This window comes from Humulus lupulus, chromosome 3 (genome assembly GCF_963169125.1).
Source record: "Humulus lupulus chromosome 3, drHumLupu1.1, whole genome shotgun sequence".
NCBI lineage: Eukaryota > Viridiplantae > Streptophyta > Magnoliopsida > Rosales > Cannabaceae > Humulus > Humulus lupulus.
Window position 1 is genome coordinate 75,384,851 of NC_084795.1, and position 26,429 is coordinate 75,411,279.

Here is a 26,429-nt window from a genome sequence, read left to right on the forward strand (position 1 = left end):
TACGGTGCCACAGTCAGAAATGCGAGCCAACCACCCGAGCAGTGCTGTAGCGCCACCCATCTGGCGCTATAGCACCAAAGTCAGAGAACCCAAAATTCTGGGTTTTCCCCAAAATTTCTCCAAACCTCAAACATCAAAATGGGTTCCCAATCCCAGAAACAGACTACAAGGCAGCAATAGTACCTCCAACATAACTCAAAAACACCATAATCCAACAAAAATCACTACTAATACTCAAAATCAATACTTGAGTTTTTGAAACTCAAGAACACTAAGAATACCACTAGAAATATCAGAAACCCAGGGAGATCAAGGTCGAAATCATTACCTTGATAGCTTAAATGGCTTCCTAGCTTTATCCTAACTAGTTCCTAGCTCAAATCCTTCAAAAACCAAAGCTTTTCAATCAAAATTTTCAAGAGATAGAGAGAGAGAGAGAGAGAGAGGGGGGGGGGGGGGGGGAGTGATTGCTACTGTTTGGGTTTCCTTTGGATGAAGAAACCTATTATCTAAGTCATTATATTGGGATAATGACCAAAATGCCCCTTGGTTCAATATAATCCCTTTAATGCCACCAAGGGAAAATTAGTCTTTTATTACTTTTCCCTCTAATTCCTCAAATATCACAAATACCTCCAAATAAAATTCCCATTACCCAAAAATTCTCAATAATGTGCTAAATTACCAAAATAACCCTAGGCTCACCTCGAGCCGGGTATCTGCCCCATTATGACTAAACCGCTACTTTGCTCGCTAGGACCGTCTCGTGCTGAATAAGCCAAATATATCCACATAATAATGTGGTCTCAATCCATATACACACAAATATACAAGTATGCTCTCAATGGGCCAAAATTACGAAAATGCCCTTCTAATAAGAAATAGGCCCACATGCATGCAAATATAGCCATATATTAATACAACTCACATAATCATGCATATTATCACATAATAATACCGTAAAACCAATTATTGCCCTCCTGGCCCCTAATCAAGGCACTAAGCCATATTAGAGAGTTTGGGACGTTATAGCTGGTTTGGATAATGGAATCAGAATATGAGTGATGAGAATATTAAGAATAGAATGAAATTTAGAGAGTTATCCAAGCCGTGATTATAGAGTCAGATAATAATAAAATAGAAGACAAAAAGATAGTAATGAGAGAATTATTCTTGTCATGGTTCTTAATAAATCACATAAAGGAATCATGGCACATAATATGAATGCTGACAAGAGAAAGACATATATTGGGGCAAGCAATGGTTGAACCCTGATAGGATAGATTTATGTTACTTTTACTTTTAGTTTTTTAAAGTTTTATTATTATTTTTTTATATTTTTAGTTCTTTTTATGTGTGGTTGTTGTATTTTTCAGGTTGCTATATGATAAATGGATATTTTTGAAATATTTCAAAATTTATTTATAATATTATCTTCAATCAAGAGAAAAACAATAAAAGATACTTATTTGAATTGATTGGAGAAAATTAAGGAGAATTTAAACTAAATTTGTTGGAAAAATCTGAGATATTTTGAATCTGAGACAGTTTCAGTATTCTGACCACATCTCCCTACTCGTATATCCGATTTATGTTTTTGTTGGTGGTGTTGGAAAGATTATGCTAATCCCTACAAAAGTTTGTTTCACAAGAAAAGTCAAATTCGAACGTTTACTTGGTGATATTTGACCTACAAGATTATGCATCCTAGAGATATGAGATTTGAAATTCAAATGAAGATATTTTGGAGCATCATCAAGTGACAAATGGAAACATTTAATAAATTATTTTTCACAACCTTAGCACTATAAAATAAAAATGATTTAGATTATTTTAGGGACTTCTTGACTTCTTTTCTATTATCTTTCTCTTTCTACGATTTTTAATATGTTGTTTATAGTTTTTTTTATGATTATGAACTAAACATATTTTCTAGAGTATTGATGGAACTAATTTAGATTATTGAATTAAATTTTTGATGCTACTCCTGTTTCTCTAATTTGTTCATGCATTATTTAGTTTAATGCTTATCTTTTTAATGCTTCATCACCATTGGATTGAATTGAGATTTAGGATTTTACGCTTGAGAGAGGTAAAGTTAAATTGAACCTAGAATTGATGATATAGGAAAAATGTGAGATTGAGAGATTCCATGATTTCTATGAATCATTAAGAGAACCATATTGCTTAATGAATTCTTGTTTAATTAATATTGAATAGTGATATCTTGTTGATTAATTAAGAATAAAATCACTTACACTTGAGAAAGGTAGATGATTAAAATTAGGGGAATAGATTGGGATAATTGATTAACTGAGATTCATAATTTGAAATAGAAAAAACAATATTCTAGGTTTCCATTCTTTAATTTTCAATTTGTTTATAGTTTTTATTTTATTATTTTATTTATTTTGTTAAACATTCTTATTTTCGATTTCTCTAATTAAAATTAAAGGCTTAAAAGTTTAGTAATTAGCATAATTAATAAATCAATCCATGTGGGTTCGACATCATTTTCAATTAAAACTATACTATAATAACACCGTAAGCTTGCGGTAATAAAATCTGTATCAAGTTTTTGGCACAGTTGCCAGGGATTAAATTTTTTTAATTTTTGCTAATATTATTTCTATAAGTCTTTGTTTTACATTAGATTTAATTTATATTAGTTCTTAACTTCATTGTTGCTCTTGAAGTGTGCACAGATTATGTGAAGAGTTAGAAGCTCTACTCCAATTGAACCTTTAGATCCTCAAATTGAAGGTACACTGAGAAAGATAAGGACATAACGAAGGTTATTTTGTATGGAGAATAACAATCAAGGAGACACCAATGTTGGTGCTAATGTTGGTGGAGCTAACGTCCAAGCAAAACCACCACCACAACCATAAAAGGGCAGTTTGTGATTTCTGTATGCCCGTTGTTAATGGGAACCTCACTAGAATTGCTAATCCCAACATTGCTACTAATAATTTTGATTTGAAGCCGACATAGGTAAATATGGTGTAACAAAATCAATGTGGGGGTATGGCTACTGAAGATCCTAATATTCACCTAGCAATTTTCTTAGAGGTTTGTGCTATTGTGAAGATGAATGGTGTTTCTGATGATGCCATTACACTGCATCTCTTTCCTTTTTCTCCAAGGAATAGAGCAAGGAGTTAGTTACAATCTCTACCACCAGGCTCCATTACTACATGGGATGAAATGGCAAGAAATTTGTTAGTAAAGTTTTTTCCTTTATCAAAATCTGCTCAATTAAGAAGTGAAATATGTCAGTTTAGACAACTTGACTCTGAACCATTCTATGAGTCTTGGGAGAAGTTCAAGGATTTACTATGTCGTTGTCCCCAACATGGTTATGAAAATTGGATGCAAGTGCAAACATTCTACAATGGGTTAAATGCTCCAACTAGAAATATAATAGATTATGCAGCTGGAGGTGCACTATTGGGAAAGACTGCTAACAAATCATTCAATTTGATGGAAGAAATGTCTATTAATAGTTGTCAATGGCCCAATGAGTGTTCAATGGCTCAAAAGGTAGCTGGGTTGTATGAATTAGATCCAATGAAATCTATAGAAGCTCAGATTGCGACCTTATCTAATCAAGTGGCTGCCTTAACAACCAAAAGTGGCCAATCTATGAATGAGAGTGTTGTTGCTGCTACATCACAATCTAGGGGTTGGTTTGAATCAATATCTAGCACAATATGTGTCTAATGGAAATTACAACTACCATGGTAACATTATGCCAAATTATGATCATTCGAGGTTGACAAACCACGAAAATCTATCTATGGAAATAACTAGAATGTTATGCAACCACCTCCTGGTTTTAACGCTAAGCCATATGCAGAGAAGAAGCAATCTTTGTAGGACATATTAGGTAATTTTATGGTGGAGACCAATAAGAGATTTAATAAGAATGAAGCGAGGTTGGATAATATTGAAACTCGCATGTCTAACATGGGGGCTACTGTAGAGTCCAAGAACTTTACTTAGCTAGTTAGATAGTAGTAGCAATAGTAATAGTTGTAGTATTTTTATGACTGTGGATTTTGGTTCAGACTGGGATTTAATTGGACACTCGTAGTAACACTTGTAGATTTTCTAAGTTTAACCTATAGTTTAAGAATATTAATTTTAACCTAAGGTTTGATTAATATGTCTGATATTGATGGTGATATTTATTATATTATAAGGTTTAGATAGACCCAATAAGATAGTAACACTTGTCTTGTGTATGTTTTAATGCTAATTAAGTATTTTTGAGGAATACGTTTATTAAGATCAATATTTGAATATCCTAGAGTCTGCCAGCAGCTTTGAAATCGTTAGAGGACTTAGTCAAGGCTGTTTACTCAATTCAAATTAGGCTGAAAATGTGCAATTTCGTGTTTAATATTTCAGCGTATGTCGATATATCGCAGCTATAGGGGGCGATATATCGCCATACGGGGATACGAAAAACACGAAACTTCGCACGACCACCTCGACGAGCCTCAGGCATATTAGCCCAGGCGATATATCGCCTACTAGGGGCGATATATCAGCTCATGTACCATATTTTTAAATGTTTTTGAAACCGAGTTGATTTTAATCTTTAAACTCTTGATAAGTCCAGCATCTTTCTGACCGAGTCTTCAGCCTCTGCTGAACGATAATTCAAATATTTTTCAATTAAAAATCCATTATTTTATTCAAGTTAAATGAAGATCTTTTCATTCTTGAACTCTATAAATAGGACCTAGTACCCAGCCATTTATTCATTCATCAAGCTAAGTTCAGAGGTTGCAAGCTGCTAGGTTATGTTTTAGTACTTAAACACTTGGGTTGGGAATATAAGCGTTAACTTTATAAGCTTAATAAACACTCGGGAAGTAAGGTTCATAGTATTTTTCGGTTCGAGGTGTAGTTCAGTCATAGAAGCATTAAAGGTATTCCAAATTCTAGTTCATTTCTGTATTGTTTCCTTAAGTTCTTATAGTTTTCTACTCAAAATCCTAACTCTATTCTTTATTCTTGGTTAGGAAATCTAAGATCTTGAACATAAGGTTCTTGGTAAGTATCTTTCGATGGTATAGTTCTTTCATTATTTTCATCCCTTTTTCTTTAGTATGCTCACCTTCCTTTGATGGTTTTTAGGAGTGTCCCAAAGTCCCAAACCTGTTCTCATATCCCGGTATATTTGGTAAGGAAAATAGGATAGGATTTTATATGTTATGTTATATGTTATCTTATGATTTATGTGTTATGTTATATGTTATATTATGTATGATTGTAGACTTGGGCATATGACTTGTATAACTAACAAGCCCCAATAAATTTATGGGCATATGACTTGCTTAGCTAGCAAGCCCCACAAATCTAATGGGGATATGACTTGTTTAGTTTACAAGCCCCAAGTAATAATGGCCATTATAGTATATGTGACATATGTTTATGATATGTTTTAGTATATGTTGCGATGTGAATTTTATGTATATGATTTATGTGTTAGATTTTCCTTGCTGGGCATTAGGCTCATTTCTTTATGTTTATATGTGCAGGAAAATAGCTATGGTGGTGGAAAGGTTCTTGGCAGCTTGGGTGTATTGAGGAAGAATGGAAATGGATGGATTAAGCGTTCGGTTCGAGGATGAAGTCGCTTCTTAGTCTTTTAAAAATTATGCTTTATATGTATTTTCCGCACTTTATTTTGTAATCCATTTATTTAAAGTTAAGTTATGTTATGTTATGTTTTCATTTTAAAAACAATGGGATCCCATATCCTACTTAAAATTTTATGTAGTTTAACATTTGTCTTACAAGTTTTACTGAAGTTATGATTATTTCACTTGTAAGTTTTATTAAAAATTAGTGTCTATGTATAGTAGTCATTAATGGTCCAAAGTCTAGAGTAGTTGGGTCATTACAGCTACAATGAAGTCCATAGTGGTCCGAGTGGGACAATTGGCAACTACTATTGGTTCTTAACAGAAAGAGAATTTTCCAAGTGACACAGAATTAACCCTAAGGAGCAATGTAAAGCCATTTATCTAAGAAGCGGTAAGGATATTGAAGGGGGTGTGAATGAGGAGAAAAATATTCTTCCAATGGTGGATAATAAGATAAAAAGTGAGCTAGTGGTACAAGAAATTGAAAAAGGGAGACAATAGTGAAGAAGAGTGTAATGCCCCACGTCACATTGGCTGCTTCCTGGAATGATGACTAGCCCTGCAAACCAACATGAGTCTTTCCAGTGTGCTTTGTCCTCACTCACACGCATCCTGGGAAAACTTCCCAAGAGGTCACCCATCGTGAGACTACTCCAAGTCAAGCACGCTTAAATTTGGAGTTCTCAAGTGACGAGCTACCGAAAAGAAGATGCATCTTATTGGCATAGGTAGCACCCATCAATCCATTTAAGTCATCTTCAACTGTGTAGTCCCATACCTACACAGTCTTAGAATCATCACACTTGACCTTCCCCAGGCGATGTGGGATTGCACAGCTTTACCCGGTCTTTCCCCTTATGGATCACGGGATACTGACTGTCACAATAATTGTAGCGTCTTGGAATTATACTTAGCTAGATAGTAGTAGCTTGTGCTGTAGTATTTTTGTTTTCGTGGTTATTGGTTCAAGCCGGGATTTAGTTGGACTCATAGAGATAGTTATGGATTTTATAAGTTTAGCCTATAGTTTAGAAATATTAGTTTTAACATAAGGCTTGATTTATATAGTTGGTCCTAGAAATGATATTTATCATAACCTAAGGTTTAGATATAATAATTAAGAACGTGACACTTTTCACATGTATGTTTATTGAGGATTTAAGGATTTTAGATGAATAAATTAATCAAGGATAAACCTAGGTAGTCTAGAACCTTCCCTCAGTTGTTGGGATCACGTTTTACTCAGTCAAAGTGGTTTAAACAAATTCAAGTGTGCTGAAAGTGTGCAAAAACATGTTTGATATATCAGTGTATGCCGATATATTGCAGCTATAGGGGACGATATATCGCCTATGATTGATACAGAAAACACATCGACTTCACGTGAACGAAACCACAGAGGCTTGGGATTATGGAGTATGCAATATATCACCTATAGGGGGAAATATACCGGCACCCTTATGCATTTTGAAAATTCATGGAATTCGATCTAGAAACAACCCTCAATAACATGGACTTGCTCTTGAATGTTTTTGACCGAGTTCTGGGCATCTGTTGAGCAAAAAATTCAATTTTTATTCATTTTAAAAGGAGTTAGTTTCACTCCTTGAACTCAATAAATAGGACCGTTCACTTAGCCATTTGCTTCATCATTCAAACACTTCTCAAAGCTTCCAAGCTGCTAAGTTTGTCCTAGAGAGGATCACTAGGGTTTTGGGGTTAAAAGCTTTCAAATCCAAGCTTTTCTAAACACTTGGGGAAGTAAGATAGAATGTTATTTCGGTATTGAGGTGTAGATCGAAGTTCTAATATATCCAAGGTATTTTTTATCCTCAGGTTTAGTTCATTATAGTTCCTCTTATTCTTTTCATTTTCTTCCAAATCCTAACTTGTTGTAATGACTTTTGGTTAGGTGTATGAGTTTCTTGAAACTTAAGGTTTTTGGTAAGTTCTTATCTTGATGGTTTAGATCTCCTTTTCATCTTCATTTTTTTAGAATACTTATGGATCTTACTGTAGCACCCAAATTATTTTGATATAATATAGCTAATAATCACATGATTGCATTGCATTACATATCATACAATATGTATAATTTGAGCATATGCATATTCTTATAAGTGTTTTCATGTATAAGTATAAAAGTTGTGTATGTGATGTCTATATGTATGTTCAATATTATTAACCTTGTGGTATTTGAGTTGTCTTTTATGGGTGTTTTATGTGCTCAAGATATAAGAAAGGATGAAAAATATGGACAAGGCATGAAATCAAGTGAGAAAAGTGAGATATAGAAGGCAAAAGATGTTAAGTGGTGAAAAATAGTACAATGTCGATTACTAGTATTTCAGGGTAAAATTGAGTATTAGTGGATTTACCAAATATAATTGAGGTATGATTAGGGTCTCATTGATGAAGTAAAAATGGTTTTAGAACCATTAGATCAATTCTTGATGGGAGGTATACATAATCAGTGGTATTGATGCAAAATCAAAACGAGCTTAGCATAAGTGCGCTACGCTCGATCGGGTAAGCATAACTATTGGGTATGAACTCATATGGATCTAAGGTTTGGTGTGAGTGTTTTACACATAAGGATAATAGGCCTATAATATGATTAACTCGAAATTATTGAAGTGATAAGGTTTTCATAAGTCAAAAGGTGAGATGATGAGGTGAAAGGTGTCAAATTTTGATACAATAAGGCCAAATCATTGAAAATAAGGAATTGTCATCAACCTTATCACTTTGCACGACCAAGACTCTGAGCTTATATATGGTGTTTTTATCTTTTTTAAGATATTTCTTGGTGGTTTCCAAGTGGTTTGAGGTTTAGAAAAGCTTGAAGAGATTGTTTTCGCCGAAAAGTTGCTCGGTAAGTAAAATTTTGTGTTTTATGAGGTTTTTGGGGTTCTTGGAGTACAAGCTGATTTTTGGTTATTTTATTGAGTTTATAAGAGGGTAGATATGTTTATAAATGTTTTAATAGACATGGAGACTCATTTAATATGGGTGATGATCTTGGAAATTAGAATTTTATCAAAATCGGTATATGATAACTTTGTGATGAATTATGTTGGTAATTGGGATATATGGATATAGCAAGTTTTATGCAACATAAAAGAAAGTTGTAATAAGAAGTTTAAGTTCAGTGCCACTATTTTGAAAAGGAAAATGAAAGTGTTAATAAGTATAAACAGAGTGAATCAGTGTGTTAATAAGGCAATGTCAGGCAAATGCCAGGACATTTGACTGGTTAGCTAAGTTTGCACTAGACTTGGTTAACACTGAAACTAGTAGAGTGAATCACTTCCTGGAGGGTATGCAACCAGAATTGGCTAGAGATGTGGATATGGGACGTACATAGCCTCTTTCTTATGCTCAGGTTGTGGAGAAAGCTTTGAGAGCTGAACACAGAGAAGAAAAGATAACAAAAGCTAAAGCTGCTACTAGCATGCCTCGTAGAGACACTCCATTCAACAAAGAACAAAGCTTCTTTCACAATGACAACAAAACAGGGGCCCAGAATTTCCAATTTAGACAAGGACATAATAAGAAATTTAAAGGAGGTCAACAAAATAGGCAATCTGGATTCCAACAACAGCCACGATGTCAAACTTGTAGAAAGAATCATTTCGGGGAGTGCAGGCTTCTAACTAAGAGCTGCTTCAAATGTGGCAAGGGGGATCATTTTATCAAAGATTGTCCATTGATGAAGAACCAACAAAAGAAGGACGAACCTCAAAAGACAAATGCTAGGGTGTTCACGATTACTCAGACTGATGCTGATACTAACAACTCTGTGGTGTCAGGTGATATTTTTGTATCTGGTATTCTCACTCGTGCATTAATAGATTCAGGTCCCACATATTCATTTGCATCTCTGACATATGTAAAAAGGTTGGGTAGATCATGTGAAAAAATCTCAGAAGTTTTTAGTACAATGTTACCATCTGGAGAGATTTTGTATTCTACTCATTGGTTGAGGGGGGTTCCTATTTGCATTGATGGTAGGGAATTATATGCTGAAATAATAATGTTAGAGATGCACGATTATGAGGTGATTTAGAGTATGGATTGGCTTTCAAAGTATAATGCCACTATTGATTGTAGAAAGAAAACAGTGATATTTAAGCCTTCGAAGGAAGATGAGTTTATGTTTATTGGAAGGACATCAAAAATTTGCATTCCTTTAATTTCTGTTATGAAGGCCAGGCGACTGTTGGAAAGTGGATGTATGGGTTATCTCGCCAGTGTGGTTGACACTTATAAGGAGCAAAAGTTAAAACCGAAAGATGTACCGGTAGTTAGAGATTTCTTAGAAGTGTTTCCAGAAGATTTACCGGGATTGCCTCCTGACAGAGAAATTGAATTTGTGATCGAGCTACTTCCTGGTACAGCCCCTGTGTCCAAGGCACCTTATAGAATGGCACCAGCAGAACTAAATGAATTAAAGATACAGTTGCAAGAACTCCTGGATAAAAAGTTTGTCAGACCTAGTTTTTCACCATGGGGAGCTCCGGTGCTATTTGTGAAGAAAAAGGATGGGACAATGCGAATGTGTATTGATTATAGAGAACTGAACGAGTTGACAATCAAGAATAAGTATCCACTTCCTAGAATTGATGATCTTTTTTATCAATTACAAGGAAGAGGCGTATTTTCAAAGATTGATTTGAGATCTGGGTATCACCAATTAAAGATTAGAGAAGAGGATGTACCAAAAACTGCATTTCGAACTCGGTATGGCCATTATGAGTTCCTTGTGATGCCATTTGGATTAACTAATGCTCCAGCTGCATTCATGGACTTAATGAACAGGGTGTTTAAGGACTACCTTGATAAGTTTCTAATAGTGCTTATTGATGATATTTTGGTGTATTCTCGATCCAAAGAAGAACATGAGGAGCATTTGAGGTTGATGTTGGAGAAATTAAAAGAAAAACAACTCTATGCCAAATTTAAGAAATGTGAATTTTGGCTAGAGAAGGTGGCATTTTTGGGCCATATAGTCTCAAAAGATGGTATTTCGGTGGATCCATCAAAGATTAAAGCTATTAGGAAATGGAATAGACCAGCAAATGTTTCAGAAGTAAGGAGTTTTCTGGGATTAGCAGGCTATTACCCAAGATTTTTTGAAGGATTTTCCAAGATAGAAATGCAATTGACACAACTGACGAGGAAGATTCATAAGTTTGAATGGTCTGAAGCTTGTGAGAAAAGTTTTCAAGAGTTAAAGCAAAGATTGGTTTCTGCTCCAATACTTACTATTCCATTTGGATCAGGAGGACTTGTGATTTATAGTGATGCTTCAAAGCAAGGTTTAGGGCGTGTGTTGATGCAAAATGGAAAATTCATAGCTTATGCTTCTAGACAATTGAAGGACTATGAACAGAAGTATCCTACACATGATCTGGAGTTGGCAGCAGTTGTTTTTGCACTAAAGATTTGGAGACATTATCTGTATGGTGAGAAGTGCGAAATATATACCGATCATAAAAGTCTCATGTATTTCTTCACTCAGAAGGAATTAAATATGAGACAAAGGAGATGGTTGGAGCTAGTGAAAGATTATGATTGTCAAATACTTTATCATCCTGGAAAAGCAAATGTAGTTGTAGACGCACTGAGTAGAAAATCTCATGGTAATGTGTCATTTTTGAGGAAATTGACAAGACCACTTCAGGAGGACATGTGTAGAGCGGAGATTGAGGTAATCATAGGAAGATTATCAGTAATGACTATTCAGTCTACCTCGTTAGAAAGAATCAAACAAGGTCAATGTGAGGATCCTTACTTGGTGGAACAAAAAGGTGAATTGGAAAGTGGGAATGTCAATGAGTTTAGTGTGTCATGTAATGGGATGCTAAAGTTCAAGGAAAGAGTTTGTGTCCCTAATGATGAGGAGTTGAAGAGAGAAATCCTTACTGATGCTCACAATACTTTGTATTCAGTACATCCGGGGATGACAAAGATGTTTAATGATTTGAAAAGACACTATTGGTGGCCCAAAATGAGAAAGGATGTGGTCGAGTTTGTAGCCAAGTGTTTAACATGTCAACAAGTGAAAGCTGAACATCAAAAACCTGCTGGTTTTCTACAACCAATACAGATACCAGAGTGGAAATGGGAAGAGATTACTATGGATTTTGTAGTTGGATTGCCAAAGACTTCTAAACAACATGATACCATCTGGGTTATAGTAGACCGATATACCAAATCAGCACACTTTCTTCCGGTACGCATGACTTATACTATGGATCAGTGGGCTGAATTATATGTTTAGGAGATTGTTAGACTTCATGGAGTGCTAGTATCTATAATTTTAGACCGGGATGCTCGATTTACTTCATTGTTTTGGGAAAGTTTGCAAAGAGCATTGGGCACAAAATTGAAGTTTACTACGGCATATCACCCCCAATCTGATGGAAAATCTGAAAGGACCATTCAAACTCTTGAAGATATGCTTCAAGCTTGTATCCTAGATTTTCAAGGATCATGGGAGAAGTATTTGTGTCTGATAGAGTTTTCTTATAACATTAGCTTTCATGCAACGATTGGTGTAGCACCGAATGAAATGTTATATGGTAGAAAATGCAGGTCACCAATTCATTGGGATGAAATGGGAGAAAGAAAGTATCTTGGTCCAGATCTTGTTAGAATGACAACTGAAGCAATAGAGAAAATAAGAAAAAGAATGTTAACTGCTTAGAGTAGACAAAAGAGTTATGCTGATCGAAAGCGAAGAGATGTGGAGTTCAACATTGGGGACAAGGTATTTCTGAAAATTGCCCCTATGAAAGGAGCAATGAGGTTTGGAAAGAAAGGGAAGTTAAGCCCAAGATTTATTGGACCTTTTGAAGTATTAGAAAAGGTGGGAAAGGTAGCCTATAGACTGGCATTACCACCATCATTGTCAAATGTCCATGATATTTTTCATGTATCATTATTGAGAAAATACGTTCCAGATCCTTCACATGTGCTAAACTACGGGCCAATAGAAGTTGAACAAGACTAACATATGAAGAAAAACCAGTGAAAATTCTTGACAGAAAAGAGAAAGAGTTGAGAAATAAGAAGATTTCACTGGTTAAGGTCTTGTGGAGAAGTTCAAATATTGAGGAAATGACATGGGAACGGGAAGATGAAATGAGATCCAAATACCCAGAGTTATTTGGGTAAGAGAATTTCGAGGATGGAATTTTTATAAGATGTGGAGGATTGTAGCACCCACATTTTTTTTATATAATATAGCCAATATCACATGATTTCATTGCATTACATATCATACAATATGTATAATTTGAGCATATGCATATTCTTATAAGTGTTTTCATGTATAAGTATAAAAGTTGTGTATGTGATGTCTATATGTATGTTCAATATTATTAACCTTGTGGCATTTGAGTTGTCTTTTATGGGTGTTTTATGTGCTCAAGATATAAGAAAGGATGAAAAATATGGACAAGGCATGAAATCAAGTGAGAAAAGTGAGATATAGAAGGCAAAAGATGTTAAGTGGTGAAAAATAGTACAATGTCGATTACTAGTATTTCAGGGTAAAATTGAGTATTAGTGGATTTACCAAATATAATTGAGGTATGATTAAGGTCTCATTGATGAAGTAAAAATGGTTTTAGAACCATTAGATCAATTCTTGATGGGAGGTATACATAATCAGTGGTATTGATGCAAAATCAAAACGAGCTTAGCATAAGTGCGCTACGCTCGATCGGGTAAGCATAACTATTGGGTATGAACTCATATGGATCTAAGGTTTGGTGTGAGTGTTTTACACATAAGGATAATAGGCCTATAATATGATTAACTCGAAATTATTGAAGTGATAAGGTTTTCATAAGTCAAAAGGTGAGATGATGAGGTGAAAGGTGTCAAATTTTGATACAATAAGGCCAAATCATTGAAAATAAGGAATTGTCATCAACCTTATCACTTTGCACGACCAAGACTCTGAAAAACAGAGAGAAAAGAAAAACAAAAACCATTTCTTGGCTGGTTTGAAGAGATTCTAAGGAGATCCAAGTGAAATCAAAGCCAAAGAAGTGGATTAAGCTTAGTTTTGGTCTTTTTATGGTAAGTTCTTGTACTTGGAAGTTAAACCATATTTTTGAATTTTTCTGAGAGCTTATCTATGGTGTTTTATCTTTTTTAATATATTTCTTGGTGGTTTCCAAGTGGTTTGAGGTTTAGAAAAGCTTGAAGAGATTGTTTTCGCCGAAAAGTTGCTCGGTAAGTGAAATTTTGTGTTTTATGAGGTTTTTGGGGTTCTTGGAGTACAAGCTGATTTTTGGTTATTTTATTGAGTTTATAAGAGGGTAGATACATTTATAAATGTTTAAATAGACGTGGAGACTCATTTAATTTGGGTGATGATCTTGGAAATTAGAATTTTATCAAAATCGGTATATGATAAATTTGTGATGAATTGTGTTGGTAATTGGGATATATGGTAATGGCAGGTTATTTGATGTTGATTATTGATTGATTTTGATATTTGGGGATAGATAAAATTAAGGGGAAGCTCTGTCAAAATTTATCTAAGTGTCTAAGATAAATCTAACGCTCGATCTAGGTACTTTAAGGCATTTTAGGCATGATTTGGATATGAAATTTGATTTGATGTTTTATGGGTATTTTTAAATGATAGTTCATTGTCTTACTGCCATCATTATGATGAGAAATCCATGCCATTGTCAAGATAAGCACATCAACACCTAAGACACCACTTGTTACACGGTGAAATATATTTTGGACTGAAGGTAAGTAAAGTACTCAACTGCAACACAAGAATTATATGTTATGTGAAAGTATGCATTATATGAATATTTTGTGAGTAAGTGGTATTAACATACATTGACACTTCATCATAAATTTGTATACATGGCATAATAGTGATATGGTGAATTATTGTATGATATAAGACCATGCATGACATTATGATGATTAATTATATGATGCCTTAGCAAGTTTTATGCAACATATAAGCAAGTTGTAATAAGAAGTTTAAGTACAGTGCCACTGTTTTGAAAAGGCAAATAAAAGTGTTAATAAGTGTAAACGGAGGCCTATAGTAGGCTTATGGTGGTAGCCCAATAATTTGGGCTAGGTTTTAGTGAACCAATTATATTGTTTGCCATGTTTCCATTTTTATTTCTCCTCCATATGAGTTATTGTTATATGTATTGACACCACAGTGTGTGGCCGCCTTAACTCTTGAGCCCGACGGGGCAATGATGGAATAAGGTTTTTAATGCGCCCTACTGTGGTGATGGCTAGCCGGAGGAGAACCCATGGGATTTTATATTATATGTGTAACAAGCCCTACAGGCATTGACCAATTCAAACAGTGTGCACAATATTAAGGGGCCCAAAATTTAAAAAGAACTTGTGTATGTCCTTTGACATTGAGTAATCATTAGCATTGCATGCATTACTTTGCTTACTGAGCTTTAGGCTCACAGTTGTCTTGTGTTGCAGGTAGAGAAAGAAATGAGTGAATGACATAAGGAGAACTGAAGCATGGTCCTGACCCTGATTTGTACATATGAACAGATCGACCTCTTGTGGGTTATTTCAGTTTATCAGTGTGTATGTTAGTAATAAATTGTTGATTTATGTTTTGAAAACAAATTGGGTTATTTAATACTTATGTATAATATGTTTGAGACACACTTTATGTTTATTGTAAATAATTTGAAATAAGTTTTTTTTTTTAAAATCCAGACTTTTGTTGAAAGTAATTATGATATAGTTTTAAAACGTAACACCTCAAATATGGTTTTAACTAAAATAAGTGAGGGTGTTACACTTACTGTTTGGTTTTAGGAGTTTCCAATCCTGCTCTTAACTCCAAATATCCCAGTTTTTGGTAAGGAAAATAGATTAGATTTTATGTGTTAAGATTATCTTTATATGCTTTGTGTATGTCTGTATGCATGTATGTATTTATTTATGTATGTATGTATGTATGTTGTAGTCGCTTGGGAAATATGGTTGCTTAGAAAGCAAATAAGCAAATCCCAAGATTTTTATCATTATCGTAGACTATAGTTATGTTTAAACCTACCTCTAAATAGAAGCAAGAGGACCAAGATGGTTTATCATATACTATATTTGTGTCTAAACCTACCTCTAAATAGTAGCAAGAGGACCTAGATGATTTATATCACATACTACGATAATGAGTTAACGGCCATTAATTTGTAGTCTTATGTTTTATGATTTATGTTCTTACGTCGTACGTTTTATGATTTATGATATGTTTTAGTAATTTTCCCTTATTGGGCATTAGGCCCATTCCTTTTTATTTTAGATGGTGCAAGAAAATGAGCATGGAAGGCGGGATGGATTCATGGCAGCTTTGGCATGTGTATTGGGCGAGAACTGAATGAATGGACTGATGGGAAAGAACGAGGATGACTTTTTTTGTTTCAAGTCTTTTAATTATGTATTATGATTTTCCGCATTTAGTATATGAACGATTAACAATAAAGGTTTAAGTTTTCTTTATGATTTTATGTAATAACAATGGGATCCCATATTTTGGATTTTTATAATAAAGTTCTATTATTTTATGCATGTATTCGAATATAGTAGTTATGTCTTAGTAGTTTTTAATGGTCCGAGGTCTTTAAGTTAGTCAGGTCATTAAAGTTGGTATCAGAGACATGGTTCATATGCATGTAGTTCTCCTTGATACACACGTAAAAGCTCCGGATCTAACCGCCAATGTAAGTGTTTATGTTATGAATATTATGTTTATGTTAATAGCTAACATTTTGGTCATTATGTTTTCAGTCAAAATGAATGGTGCTTTGACATATCATGATATCCGAGCCATTAAGGCATTGAAAAGGGTTAGAGAGCCAATGGATACAATAGGAGTGCTAGAAAGAATCACTCAAAGATTGTTCATATTTCACAAGGAGATAGTTCGCCTTAAAATCGCTAAACAAATTATGACGAGAGCCATGGAGCAATATGTCCTAGTAATTAGACTTTTTAAGGATTTTCCATCTATAGTTTCGAAATTGGAAGAATTATGGGAGACTATGGATGATGAAGATGATTTACCGGTAGCTATGAGATATTATTTTCTTATACTTAGGTTTACCCTTTAGGTTTGAGTTTCAATTCACTAATGAACAAAAGCATAATATCCTAATGAATATTCCCTGAGGTAGTTTCGAGGCTCATGATAATGATGATTATGAGGAAATAACTGATGATATGTTAGATGAAGGGTCAGATGTAGAAGATCCCGATTTTTATAAATTTTACCCTAGTTATTATTAGTATAGTTTCTTCATTTATTTTGAATTATGAATTGTAATAAGTGAAAATCTTTTTCCAAATTAATAAAGTTGTTATTTTTGAATGGCATGTATGAGTTTGATTTTTTTTACAATCAAAATAAATTTAGAATAAATTCAATAAATAATGACTAAGTTCAGTGAGGGTGGATACAAATCAATGGACCAGGTTCTGTATTGAGAGTTTGGGCCATAGTAACGGGAACGATTTTACTGATCCTAGCCCTCCCTCAATATGGTTAACTTTGGAACAGCGACGAGTTTTGAGCTTGAGAATTAAGTCATATAGGGTGGTTAGAAATAGACTTAGAAAATAATAAAGATGCCTTAATAATCTAAGTATAGAAACACACCCTAATATATAAAGATGACTTACATAATTTTTCATAAGAAATCATAATTGATAGGTCCGAGTTATGTTTTCTTAGACTAAGTTTTTGCTTAGAAGCTAGTAGGGTAAGTTCTAATGTGTTTTCTCGACTGTTAGAACTTTGCTGAAGATGTCGCCCCGAAGGTTTGCACGCATGAACGACAATGCCCCTAGCACCACCAACAAGACTCACTAAGCCCCTCCAGTCCGAGGAAGGGGAATGCGTGTTACCACCGCTACTGCTAATAGGAATGCACCACCACCATTTGACAACACCGCTGAGATTATCCGGTTACAACAACAAGTAGAAGAACTACTGCAACAACAACGATAACAGACGCAGCCTCAACCCCAACCTCAGCCGCAACCTCAACCCCAGCCCCAGCCCCAGCCAGTGGCTCAAGCACCCCAGCAAGTAGGATATCCATATGGGGGATGGTCGATGGAAAACTACATGCCTTATCTAGCTCAGTACATAGAGCCAGTCTACGAGCGTTTCTGTAAGAAACACGCTCCAAATTTTGAACGGGTAACCGACCCCTTTAAGGTTGAAGAATGGCTCAGCAATGTAAAGCCTATTCTTGCACACATGAACCTCGGCAACGCGGATCACATATCTTGCATTTCCTTGCTATTGAAAAAGGATGCTAGAATCTGGTGGAATTTGGAACAATAGACTCATGATATCACCACCATGACTTGGGCCAAATTTGTGGAGTTGTTTCATAAAAAGTACTACAACTCGGTAGTCATTGCTACGAGGGTGGCAGAGTTTTCCAGTCTGAAGTAGGACAATTTGACGGTAGTCGAGTACGCTCGAAAATTTGATTGTCTAGCGAAGTTTGCACCAAAGTTAGTCTCAACTGACTACTTGAGGGTTGCCAAGTTCACCACGGGACTCAGACCCAAGATTGAGATAGGAGTCAAGCTTGTAAACCCTGGAACCACTTCTTATGCCGATGTTCTGGAAACAACTATAAAGGTGGAAAGGCTCTAAGAAAATGTTAGTAAGGAGGAGGCTAGGAAGTCTGAACCCAAGCAGTAGAATCAGACTCAGAATGTTCGAAACCACAACAACAACAAGCATAATAATAATGGGCAGAAAAGAAAGCATCCTGATAATAAGCAAGCCGATGCTGACAAAAAAGCACGGACCAATAACGGTAATAATAGGTCGGGTTATGTAGAATACCCTCAATGCTCCAAGTGCCAAAAAAGACATCCTGTGGAGTGTCGTGAAAACACCAAGGGTTGTTACAATTATGGCCAGGAAGGACATCGAAAAAAAGATTGTCCGCAGCTCAAAACAGAAGAAAAGAAGGACAACAAGATGGTTCCAGCCAGAGTCTTCGCCTTGACCCTGGGAGAAGCCGAAGCTAGTAACAAGGTGGTTGTAGCGTCCCAAAATTGAATTGAATATGTTAGTATGTGAATTTGATGACTATGTGATTAGAAATGCATGTGTTAGGTGAATTAAATATGCATGCGGGCCCCATTTGACTATTAGGGGCATAATTGTAATTTTTAGCTCTTTGAGGGCATAAATGCAATATTTTTGTATATTGTGATCGATACCACGAGGGAGTGGTGATATATTTGTGATGCACGATCCGAGACGATCATAGGGAGCAGTTTAGCTAGAAAGTCACAACGGGGTCAAATACCCGGCTCGGGAGGAGCCTAGGGGTATTTTGGGAATGTAATACGTGTTCGGAATTTATCGAGTAACGGGTAGTAGTTTAGTAATTATTTGGACATATCAAGATTAAATTAAGATTTATGGGAACACTCGAGGAATTAGCGAGATATGGCTAATGACGAAATTGCCCTTGGTGACACTTGAGGGTTAAGGATAGGCTTAGGGGTATTTTAGACTTTTTGGCTAAGGGATAGGCTTATGTCTAGGCAGCTGGGATTCTAGGGGGGTTAGAACAAACAGAAGGTAGACTCTCTCTCTCTCTCTCTCATTCAGTTATCTCTCTCTCTCTCTCTCTCTCTCTCTCTCTCATGGTGTTTAAGAATTTTGGAGGAAATCTTGTGGATTTGAAGCTAAAGCTTTAGGAAATATGAAGTTAGTGGCAGTTGAAGTTTCCTCAGGTTGAAGCTAACACTAAGGTAAGGATTTAAGCATGTTTTCAAGCTAAATTTCTCTGTTTTTTAGAGTTTTGGGAGTTTGAACTTAGATGATTGAATTTAGGTGTTTATAAGACTTTCTGTTGGATTTCTGGATTGTTAAAACTAGTTGTGTTGTTTGGATATGATTCCTAGGGAGAATTCTAGGATTAGGGCTCGGATTTGGTGAGTTTCAGGGAAGTTAGCTCGTAAAATTGCATGGGATTTCTGGGTTTTCGGGCTCGCGCTGTGGCCCTGTTCATCAGGCGCTGCGGCTTGCTTGATTTTATAGGTCAGGGGACTTCGGAAAAAATTGCCCAGGCGCTGTAGCGCAAGGTGAGGGCACTGCGGCCCGTGTCTCTCAGCAGTGAGGCATTTTGCCTCTGACTTGGGTTGCACTGCGACCCTTAAGGGGGGCTGCGCCGCGCCCCAAATGCAGAATTTTGGCTGTTTGAAGGTTTTTAGCTCGGGAACTCAAACGTTAAGGCTCGAGAAGGTTTCTACTACCCAATTTGGTAGAATCCAAGGTCCCAGAGGCTAGATTTATGTCTTGAAGATATTTATTGGATTAGAACTTGATGGATGGCTATTATAAATATGTTGTGATTAGGTTTTCAACGAGGCTCGTGTTAGAGGACTGTGCTCGAGATTGCGGTGGTCAGATATCTTGGGATACAGGTAAGAAAACTATTGTACCCGTAGAGCAGGGCGTGGTCCTATTGCTTGTATTTTAGGGCATGGCCATATTGATTGAATTGTAGGGCGTAGCCCTATTTTTTATGTTTAGTATATGTTTAAATATTTGTTGATATTATGCTATGTGGTTCATATTTGTGAATGAACGGCGAAGGTCAGGAAACGGCGAAGGCCAAAAATGGCGAAGGCCGAAAATGGCAGGAAGCTGAGTATGGCAAGGGGCTGGGAATGGCATTGAGCACGCGGAGTGCAAAGTCGAGTACGGCAAGGGTCAGAATGGTGTTGAGCACGTGGAGTGCAGGTCATTAGGGCGAGACCCTCCTAGGATGCTGGAGTCATCCTCTCGGTGAAGACCGCGAACCCAGGGCCTGGTAAAGCGCCTGGGACGGCATGTCTGCTATGTGTTTAGCCTGTTGGCTGCTTTGTTATATGTTGTTAGTAGATATGGATATGTTAATTGCTTTGTGTTGAGTTTTCTTGCTGGGTTTCGGCTCACGGATGCTCTATGGTGCAGGTAAGGGCAAAGGAAAGGTCGACCAACCATGAATATGGAGAGCATGGAGCCATAGGTACATGTTCGGCCTACCTGGCTGCCACGGCCAGGGTTATCCTAGGAAAATGTAATGTATTGGTATAGATTTGTCACCTAAGTCGACCGTAAATGTATTTTGAGATGTAAAGCATTTTCTAAACAGTATTTTGGGATCCCAAATGTATAACTCTTTATGTTTTTAATGAATAACCAATATTTTATATTCAATGTCTTTAAACAAATTTTTACTCTATTTTAGCTACATTTTTAACCTAAAACCTCGATTAGCAAGTTAATGGCATGTTTTTAACTCACTTAGTAACAACTCTAAGGTAATAGGGTATTACAGTGGTTACAGATCAGCTTCCTATCCTCGATAATATATGTTCATTATTGTTTGATTCAGGAGCAACACACTCGTATATCTCGTTAGGAATGATAGAGAAATTAGACAAACCTTGTGAAAGATTTAGTCTAGGTTTGTTAAGAAAGTGCCTTTGGGCGAAATAGTTATGTCATCACGAATAGTACGAGGAGTACCGATCAAAGTCAAGGGCGCGAAGCTAGAACGAGACCTGATAGAGCTAGAGATCAAAGACTTCGACGTAATACAGGGCATGGACTGTCTAGCGAGACATGGCGCAACCATTGACTGCAGATGCAAGCAAGTGACGTTCGAAACTCATGAGGGATAGAAACTATGTTTTATGGGAAATGTTTCAGGACTACAGGCACCGCTTATCTCATCTCACAAAGCTTAGAGGATAATAAAGAAAGGATGTCATGCATTCTTAGCAAGCATCACGAATGTGGCATTGGAAACACCATTAAAGGTTGGACACGTCCACATTATAAAGGAATTTTCAGAGATATTTCCTGACGACTTACCAGGGCTATCCCCTACTCAGGAAATTGACTTCACAATCGAACTAGTACCGGGAACTGTGCCTATCTCAAAGGCACCATATCGGATGGCACCTACCGAACTCAAGGAGTTGAAAACACAGTTACAAGAGCTCTTAGATTTGGGTTTCATCAGACCGATCCATTCGCCATTGGGAGCACCCATTCTATTTGTGAAGAAGAAGGATGGAAGCATGCAAATGTGTATCGATTACCGCGAACTGAACAAGGTGACAATTAAGAACAAGTACCCACTACCCCAGATCAATGACTTATTTGATCAACTTCGAGGAGCGACTGTATTTTCAAAGATTGATTTACGATCGGGTTATCACCAGCTCAAGGTAAGGGAAGAGGATATACCAAAGACAACTTTTATGACTCGATACGAACATCACAAGTTCCTTGTTATGTCTTTTGGTCTTACCAACGCTGCAGCCGCATTTATGGACTTAATGAATCGGGTCTTCAAAGATTACTTGGATAAATTCGTCGTAGTGTTCATTGACGATATTTTGGTGTAATCCAAGGGCGAAGTCGAGCAGAGGAACATTTGAGATTGACTATGCTACGACTAAAGGAGCATCAACTTTATGCCAAGTTCAGGAAGTGCAAATTTTGGCTATCACAAGTAACGTTCCTCGGCCACATAATATCCAAAGACGGAGTTGTTGTAGACCCAACTAAAGTAGAAATTGTGAAGGATTGGCCAAGACCTAAGAATGCGTCAGAGGTTAGAATTTTTCTCGGGCTAGCAGGCTATTATCAGAGATTTGTAGAAGGCTTTTCTAAGATAGCCACTCTGCTTACCAAATTGACCCGGAAATAGCAAAAGTTCAATTGGATGGATAAATGTCAAGAGAGATTCCAGTTGCTTAGAGATAAATTATGCTCAACACCAGTACTTTGTGTACCGACACCCAATGACAAGTTTGTAGTATATTGTGATGCGTCCAAGCAAGGTTTGGGATGTGTGCTGATGTAAAATGACAAAGTAATAGCCTACGCCTCAAGGCAGCTGAAGGAATACGAGCAACACTATCCAACACACGATATGGAGCTGGTAGTGGTGGTCTTCACACTGAAAATCTTGCGCCACTATCTTTATGGAGAACGTTGTTAGATTTATACAGACCACAAGAGCTTAAAATATTTCTTCACGCAAAAGGGGCTCAACATGAGGCAACGCAGGTGGTTGGAACTAGTAAAGGATTATGGCTGCAAAATCTTATACTACCCAGGAAAGGAAAATGTAGTTGCAGATGTGTTAAGTCAGAAGAGTTATGGAAATCTGGCAACATTAACCGGAATTGAAAAGCCACTTTAATAAGAGCTGATTAATGACAAGATAGATTTAGTCATGGGTCAATTAGCTAACTTGTCCATCCAGTCGAGTTTACTAGATGATATACGGATCGGGCAAGGGCATGATGACACGTTAGTATCGCATATGGCTGCAATCAAAGAAGGCAAGACTTCATATTTCTCTATATTAGGACAGGGGTTCTTGAAATATAAAGGTCGGGTATGCGTGCCAAATGACCATGAGATTAAGATGAAAATATTAGAAGAGGCACACACTACCCCATACAAAGTTCACCCAGGGTCTACCAAGATTACCTAGAAGAGTATGTGTCCAAATGCCTTATATGCCAGCAAGTAAAGGCAGAACATCAGTGACCCGCAGGCTTATTGCAACCACTTAGTATTCTGGAATGGAAGTGGGAAGACATAGCCATGGACTTCATGACAAGATTACCATGAACAAATAAGAAACATGACTTGGCTTGGGTTTTGGTAGATAGACTCACAAAGTCAGCTCACTTCCTGCATGCCAAGACTACGTACACTGCTGACAAGGACACAAACATGTATGTTCAAGAAATTGTATGATAGCATGGAATCCCTAAGACCATAGTATCTGATAGAGGATTAGTGTTTACATTGAGATTTTGGGGAAGCTTGCAGCAAGCCATTGGTACCAAGCTAAGTCTCAATACGACATTTCATCCTCAGACCGGCAGACAGTCCGAGCATACCATACAAATTTTAGAAGATATGATGCGCGCTTGTGTACTAGACTTCGGAGGATTATGGAGTAAGTAACGGCCACTAATAGAGTTCTCCTACAATAATAGCTACCAGGCAACGATCGGTATGGCACCCTATAAGCTACTTTATTGAGGGAAATGTCGGTTGTCGTTACATTGGGACGAGGTAGGAGAAAGACAATTTCTTGGACCTGAAGTTGTTAGAAAGGCTCAAGAAGTAGTGGAGCTAATTAGAAAGTGTATGCTCGCTACTCAGAGTCGACAAAAGAGTTATGCGGATGCCAAGCAATGAGATGTTGAATTCAAAGTCGGAGATCAAGTCTTCTTAAGAATATTTCCTATGAAAGGAGTGAAGCAGTTTGGGAAGAAAGGCAAAGTTAGTAGGTGGGACCAGTAGCATATAGATTAGCCCTACCACCAGCTCTAGCAGATAGCCACAATGTGTTTCACATCTCGATGCTACATAGATATATGTCAGACTTATCCCACGTTCTCAAGTATGATACGTTAGCTCTTCAGAAAGGCTTGCGTTATGAGGAACGACCAGTTAGCATCCTAGAGAAGGGGATGAAGGAATTATGGTCTAAGAGTATTCTGATAGTCAAGGTCTTATGGAGTAATGGTACAGAATGGGAGGCAACATGGGAGTTAGAGGGGGACATTTGGGAACGATATCCATAATTTTTTGGTAAGTAAATTTTTGTGACAAAATTCTTTTAAGTAGGGGAGAATTGTAGCATCTCATAATTTTACTTAGCTAGATAGTAGTAGCTTGTGTTGTAGTATTTTAGTTTTTGTGGTTATTGGTTCAAGTCGAGATTTAGTTGGAATCTCATAGAGATAGTTATGGAGTTTATAAGTTTAGCCTATAGTTTAGAAATATTAATTTTAACATAAGGTTTGATTAATATAGTTGGTCCTAGAAATAATATTTATTATAACCTAAGGTTTAGATAGAATAATTAAGAACGTGACACTTATCACATGTATGTTTATTGAGAATTTAAGGATTTTAGATGAATAAATTAATCAAGGATAAACCTAGGAAGTCTAGAACATTCCCTCAACTGTTAGGATTACGTTTTACTCAGTCAAAGTGGTTTAAACAAATTCAAGTGTGCTGAAAGTGTGCACAAACGTGTTTGATATATCATTGTATGCTGATATATCGCAGCTATAGGGGTCGATATATCGCCTATGATTGATATGGAAAACACGTCAACTTCGCACGAACGAAACCACGTAGGCTTGGGATTATGGGGCAGGTGATATATCGCCTATATGGGTTGATATATCGGCTCCCTTATGCATTTTTTGAAAATTCGTGGAATCCGAGCTAGAATTAACCTTCAATAACTCTGACTTGCTCTTGAACGTTTTTGACCGAGTTCTGGGCATCTGTTGAGCAAAAAATTCAAGTTTTATTCAATTATTTATTCATTTTAAAAGGATTTAGTTTCACTTCTTGAACTCTACAAATATGACCTTTCACTCAATCATTTTCTTCATCATTCAAGCACTTCTCAGAGCCTCCAAGCTACTAAGTTTGTTCTAGAGAGAAACACTAGGGATTTGGGGTTAAAAGCTTTCAAATCCAAGCTTTTCTAAACACTTGGGAAGTAAGATAGAGTGTTATTTCGGTATTGAGGTGTAGATCAAAGTTCTAATCTATCCAAGGTATTCTTTGTCCTCAGGTTTAGTTCATTATAGTTCCTCTTATTCTTTTCATTTTCTTCCAAATCCTATCTTGTTGTAATGGATTTTCGTTAGGTTTTTGAGTTTCATGAAACTTAAGGTTTTCGGTAAGTTCTTATCTTGATGGTTTAGATCTCTTTTTCATCTTCATTTCTTTAGAATACTTATGGATCTTACTGTTTGGTTTTAGGAGTTTCCAATTCCGCTCTTGTCTCCAATATCCCTGTTTTTGGTAAGGAAAATGTGTTATGATTATTTTTATATGCTATGCGTATGTATGAATGTATGTATGTATGTATGTATGCATGCATGTATGTATGTATATGTTTTATGTTGTAGTCGCTTGGGAAATATGGTTGATTAGAAAGCAAATAAGCAAATCCCAAGATTTTTATCATTATTGTAGACTATAGTTATGTTTAAACCTACCTCTAAATAGAAGCAAGAGGACAAAGATGGTTTATCATATACTATATTTGTGTCTAAACCTACCTCTAAATAGTAGCAAGAGGACCTAAATTGTTTTTATCACATACTACGGTAATGAGTTAATGGCCATTAATTTGTAGTCTTATGTTTTATGATTTACGTTTTTACGTCATACGTTTTATGATTTATGTTTATTACATTTTATGATTTATGATATGTTTTAGTAATTTTTCCTTATTGGGCATTAGGCTCATTCCTTTTTATTTTAGATGGTGCAGGAAAATGAGCATGGAAGGCGGGACGGATTCATGGCAGGTTTGACATGTGTATTGGGCCAGAACTGAATGAATGGACTGATGGGAAAGATCGAGGATGACATTTTTTGTTTCAAGTCTTTTAATTATGTATTATGATTTTCCGCATTTAGTATCTGAACGATTAATAATAAAGGTTTAGGTTTTCTTTATGATTTTATGTAATAACAATGAGATCCCGTATTTTAGATTTTTATAATAAAGTTCTATTATTTTATTAATGTATTCGAAAATAGTAGTTATGTCTTATTAGTTTTTAATGGTCCAAGGTCTTTAAGTTAGTCGGGTCATTACAAAGAGTATTAATGAGAAGCCAACATTGAAGAAAGATAAT

The 26,429-nt window shown here is 36.2% G+C and overlaps 1 protein-coding gene across 1 annotated transcript; it reads left to right on the plus strand.

Moving 5' to 3' along the window:
• The first annotated feature begins 9,114 nt into the window (after nucleotides 1–9,114).
• On the plus strand, nucleotides 9,115–12,842 carry LOC133824401 (uncharacterized). The gene is made up of 7 exons (XM_062257277.1): nucleotides 9,115–9,720; nucleotides 9,871–10,074; nucleotides 10,708–10,981; nucleotides 11,267–11,898; nucleotides 11,947–12,315; nucleotides 12,373–12,473; nucleotides 12,713–12,842. The coding sequence occupies exons 1-7, from the start codon at nucleotides 9,115–9,117 to the stop codon at nucleotides 12,840–12,842; spliced, it is 2,316 nt and encodes a 771-aa protein (XP_062113261.1).
• Nucleotides 12,843–26,429: the final 13,587 nt, after the last annotated feature.

Bases quoted from the DNA above. Each gene is read 5' to 3' on its own strand.
- LOC133824401 (XM_062257277.1), top strand. From the start codon at position 9,115: ATGCCTCGTAGAGACACTCCATTCAACAAAGAACAAAGCTTCTTTCAC. The intron at 11,899-11,946 runs GTACGCATGACT...TTATATGTTTAG, and splicing joins AATCAGCACACTTTCTTCCG to GAGATTGTTAGACTTCATGG. The intron at 12,316-12,372 runs GTTAGAATGACA...TTAACTGCTTAG, and splicing joins AGTATCTTGGTCCAGATCTT to AGTAGACAAAAGAGTTATGC.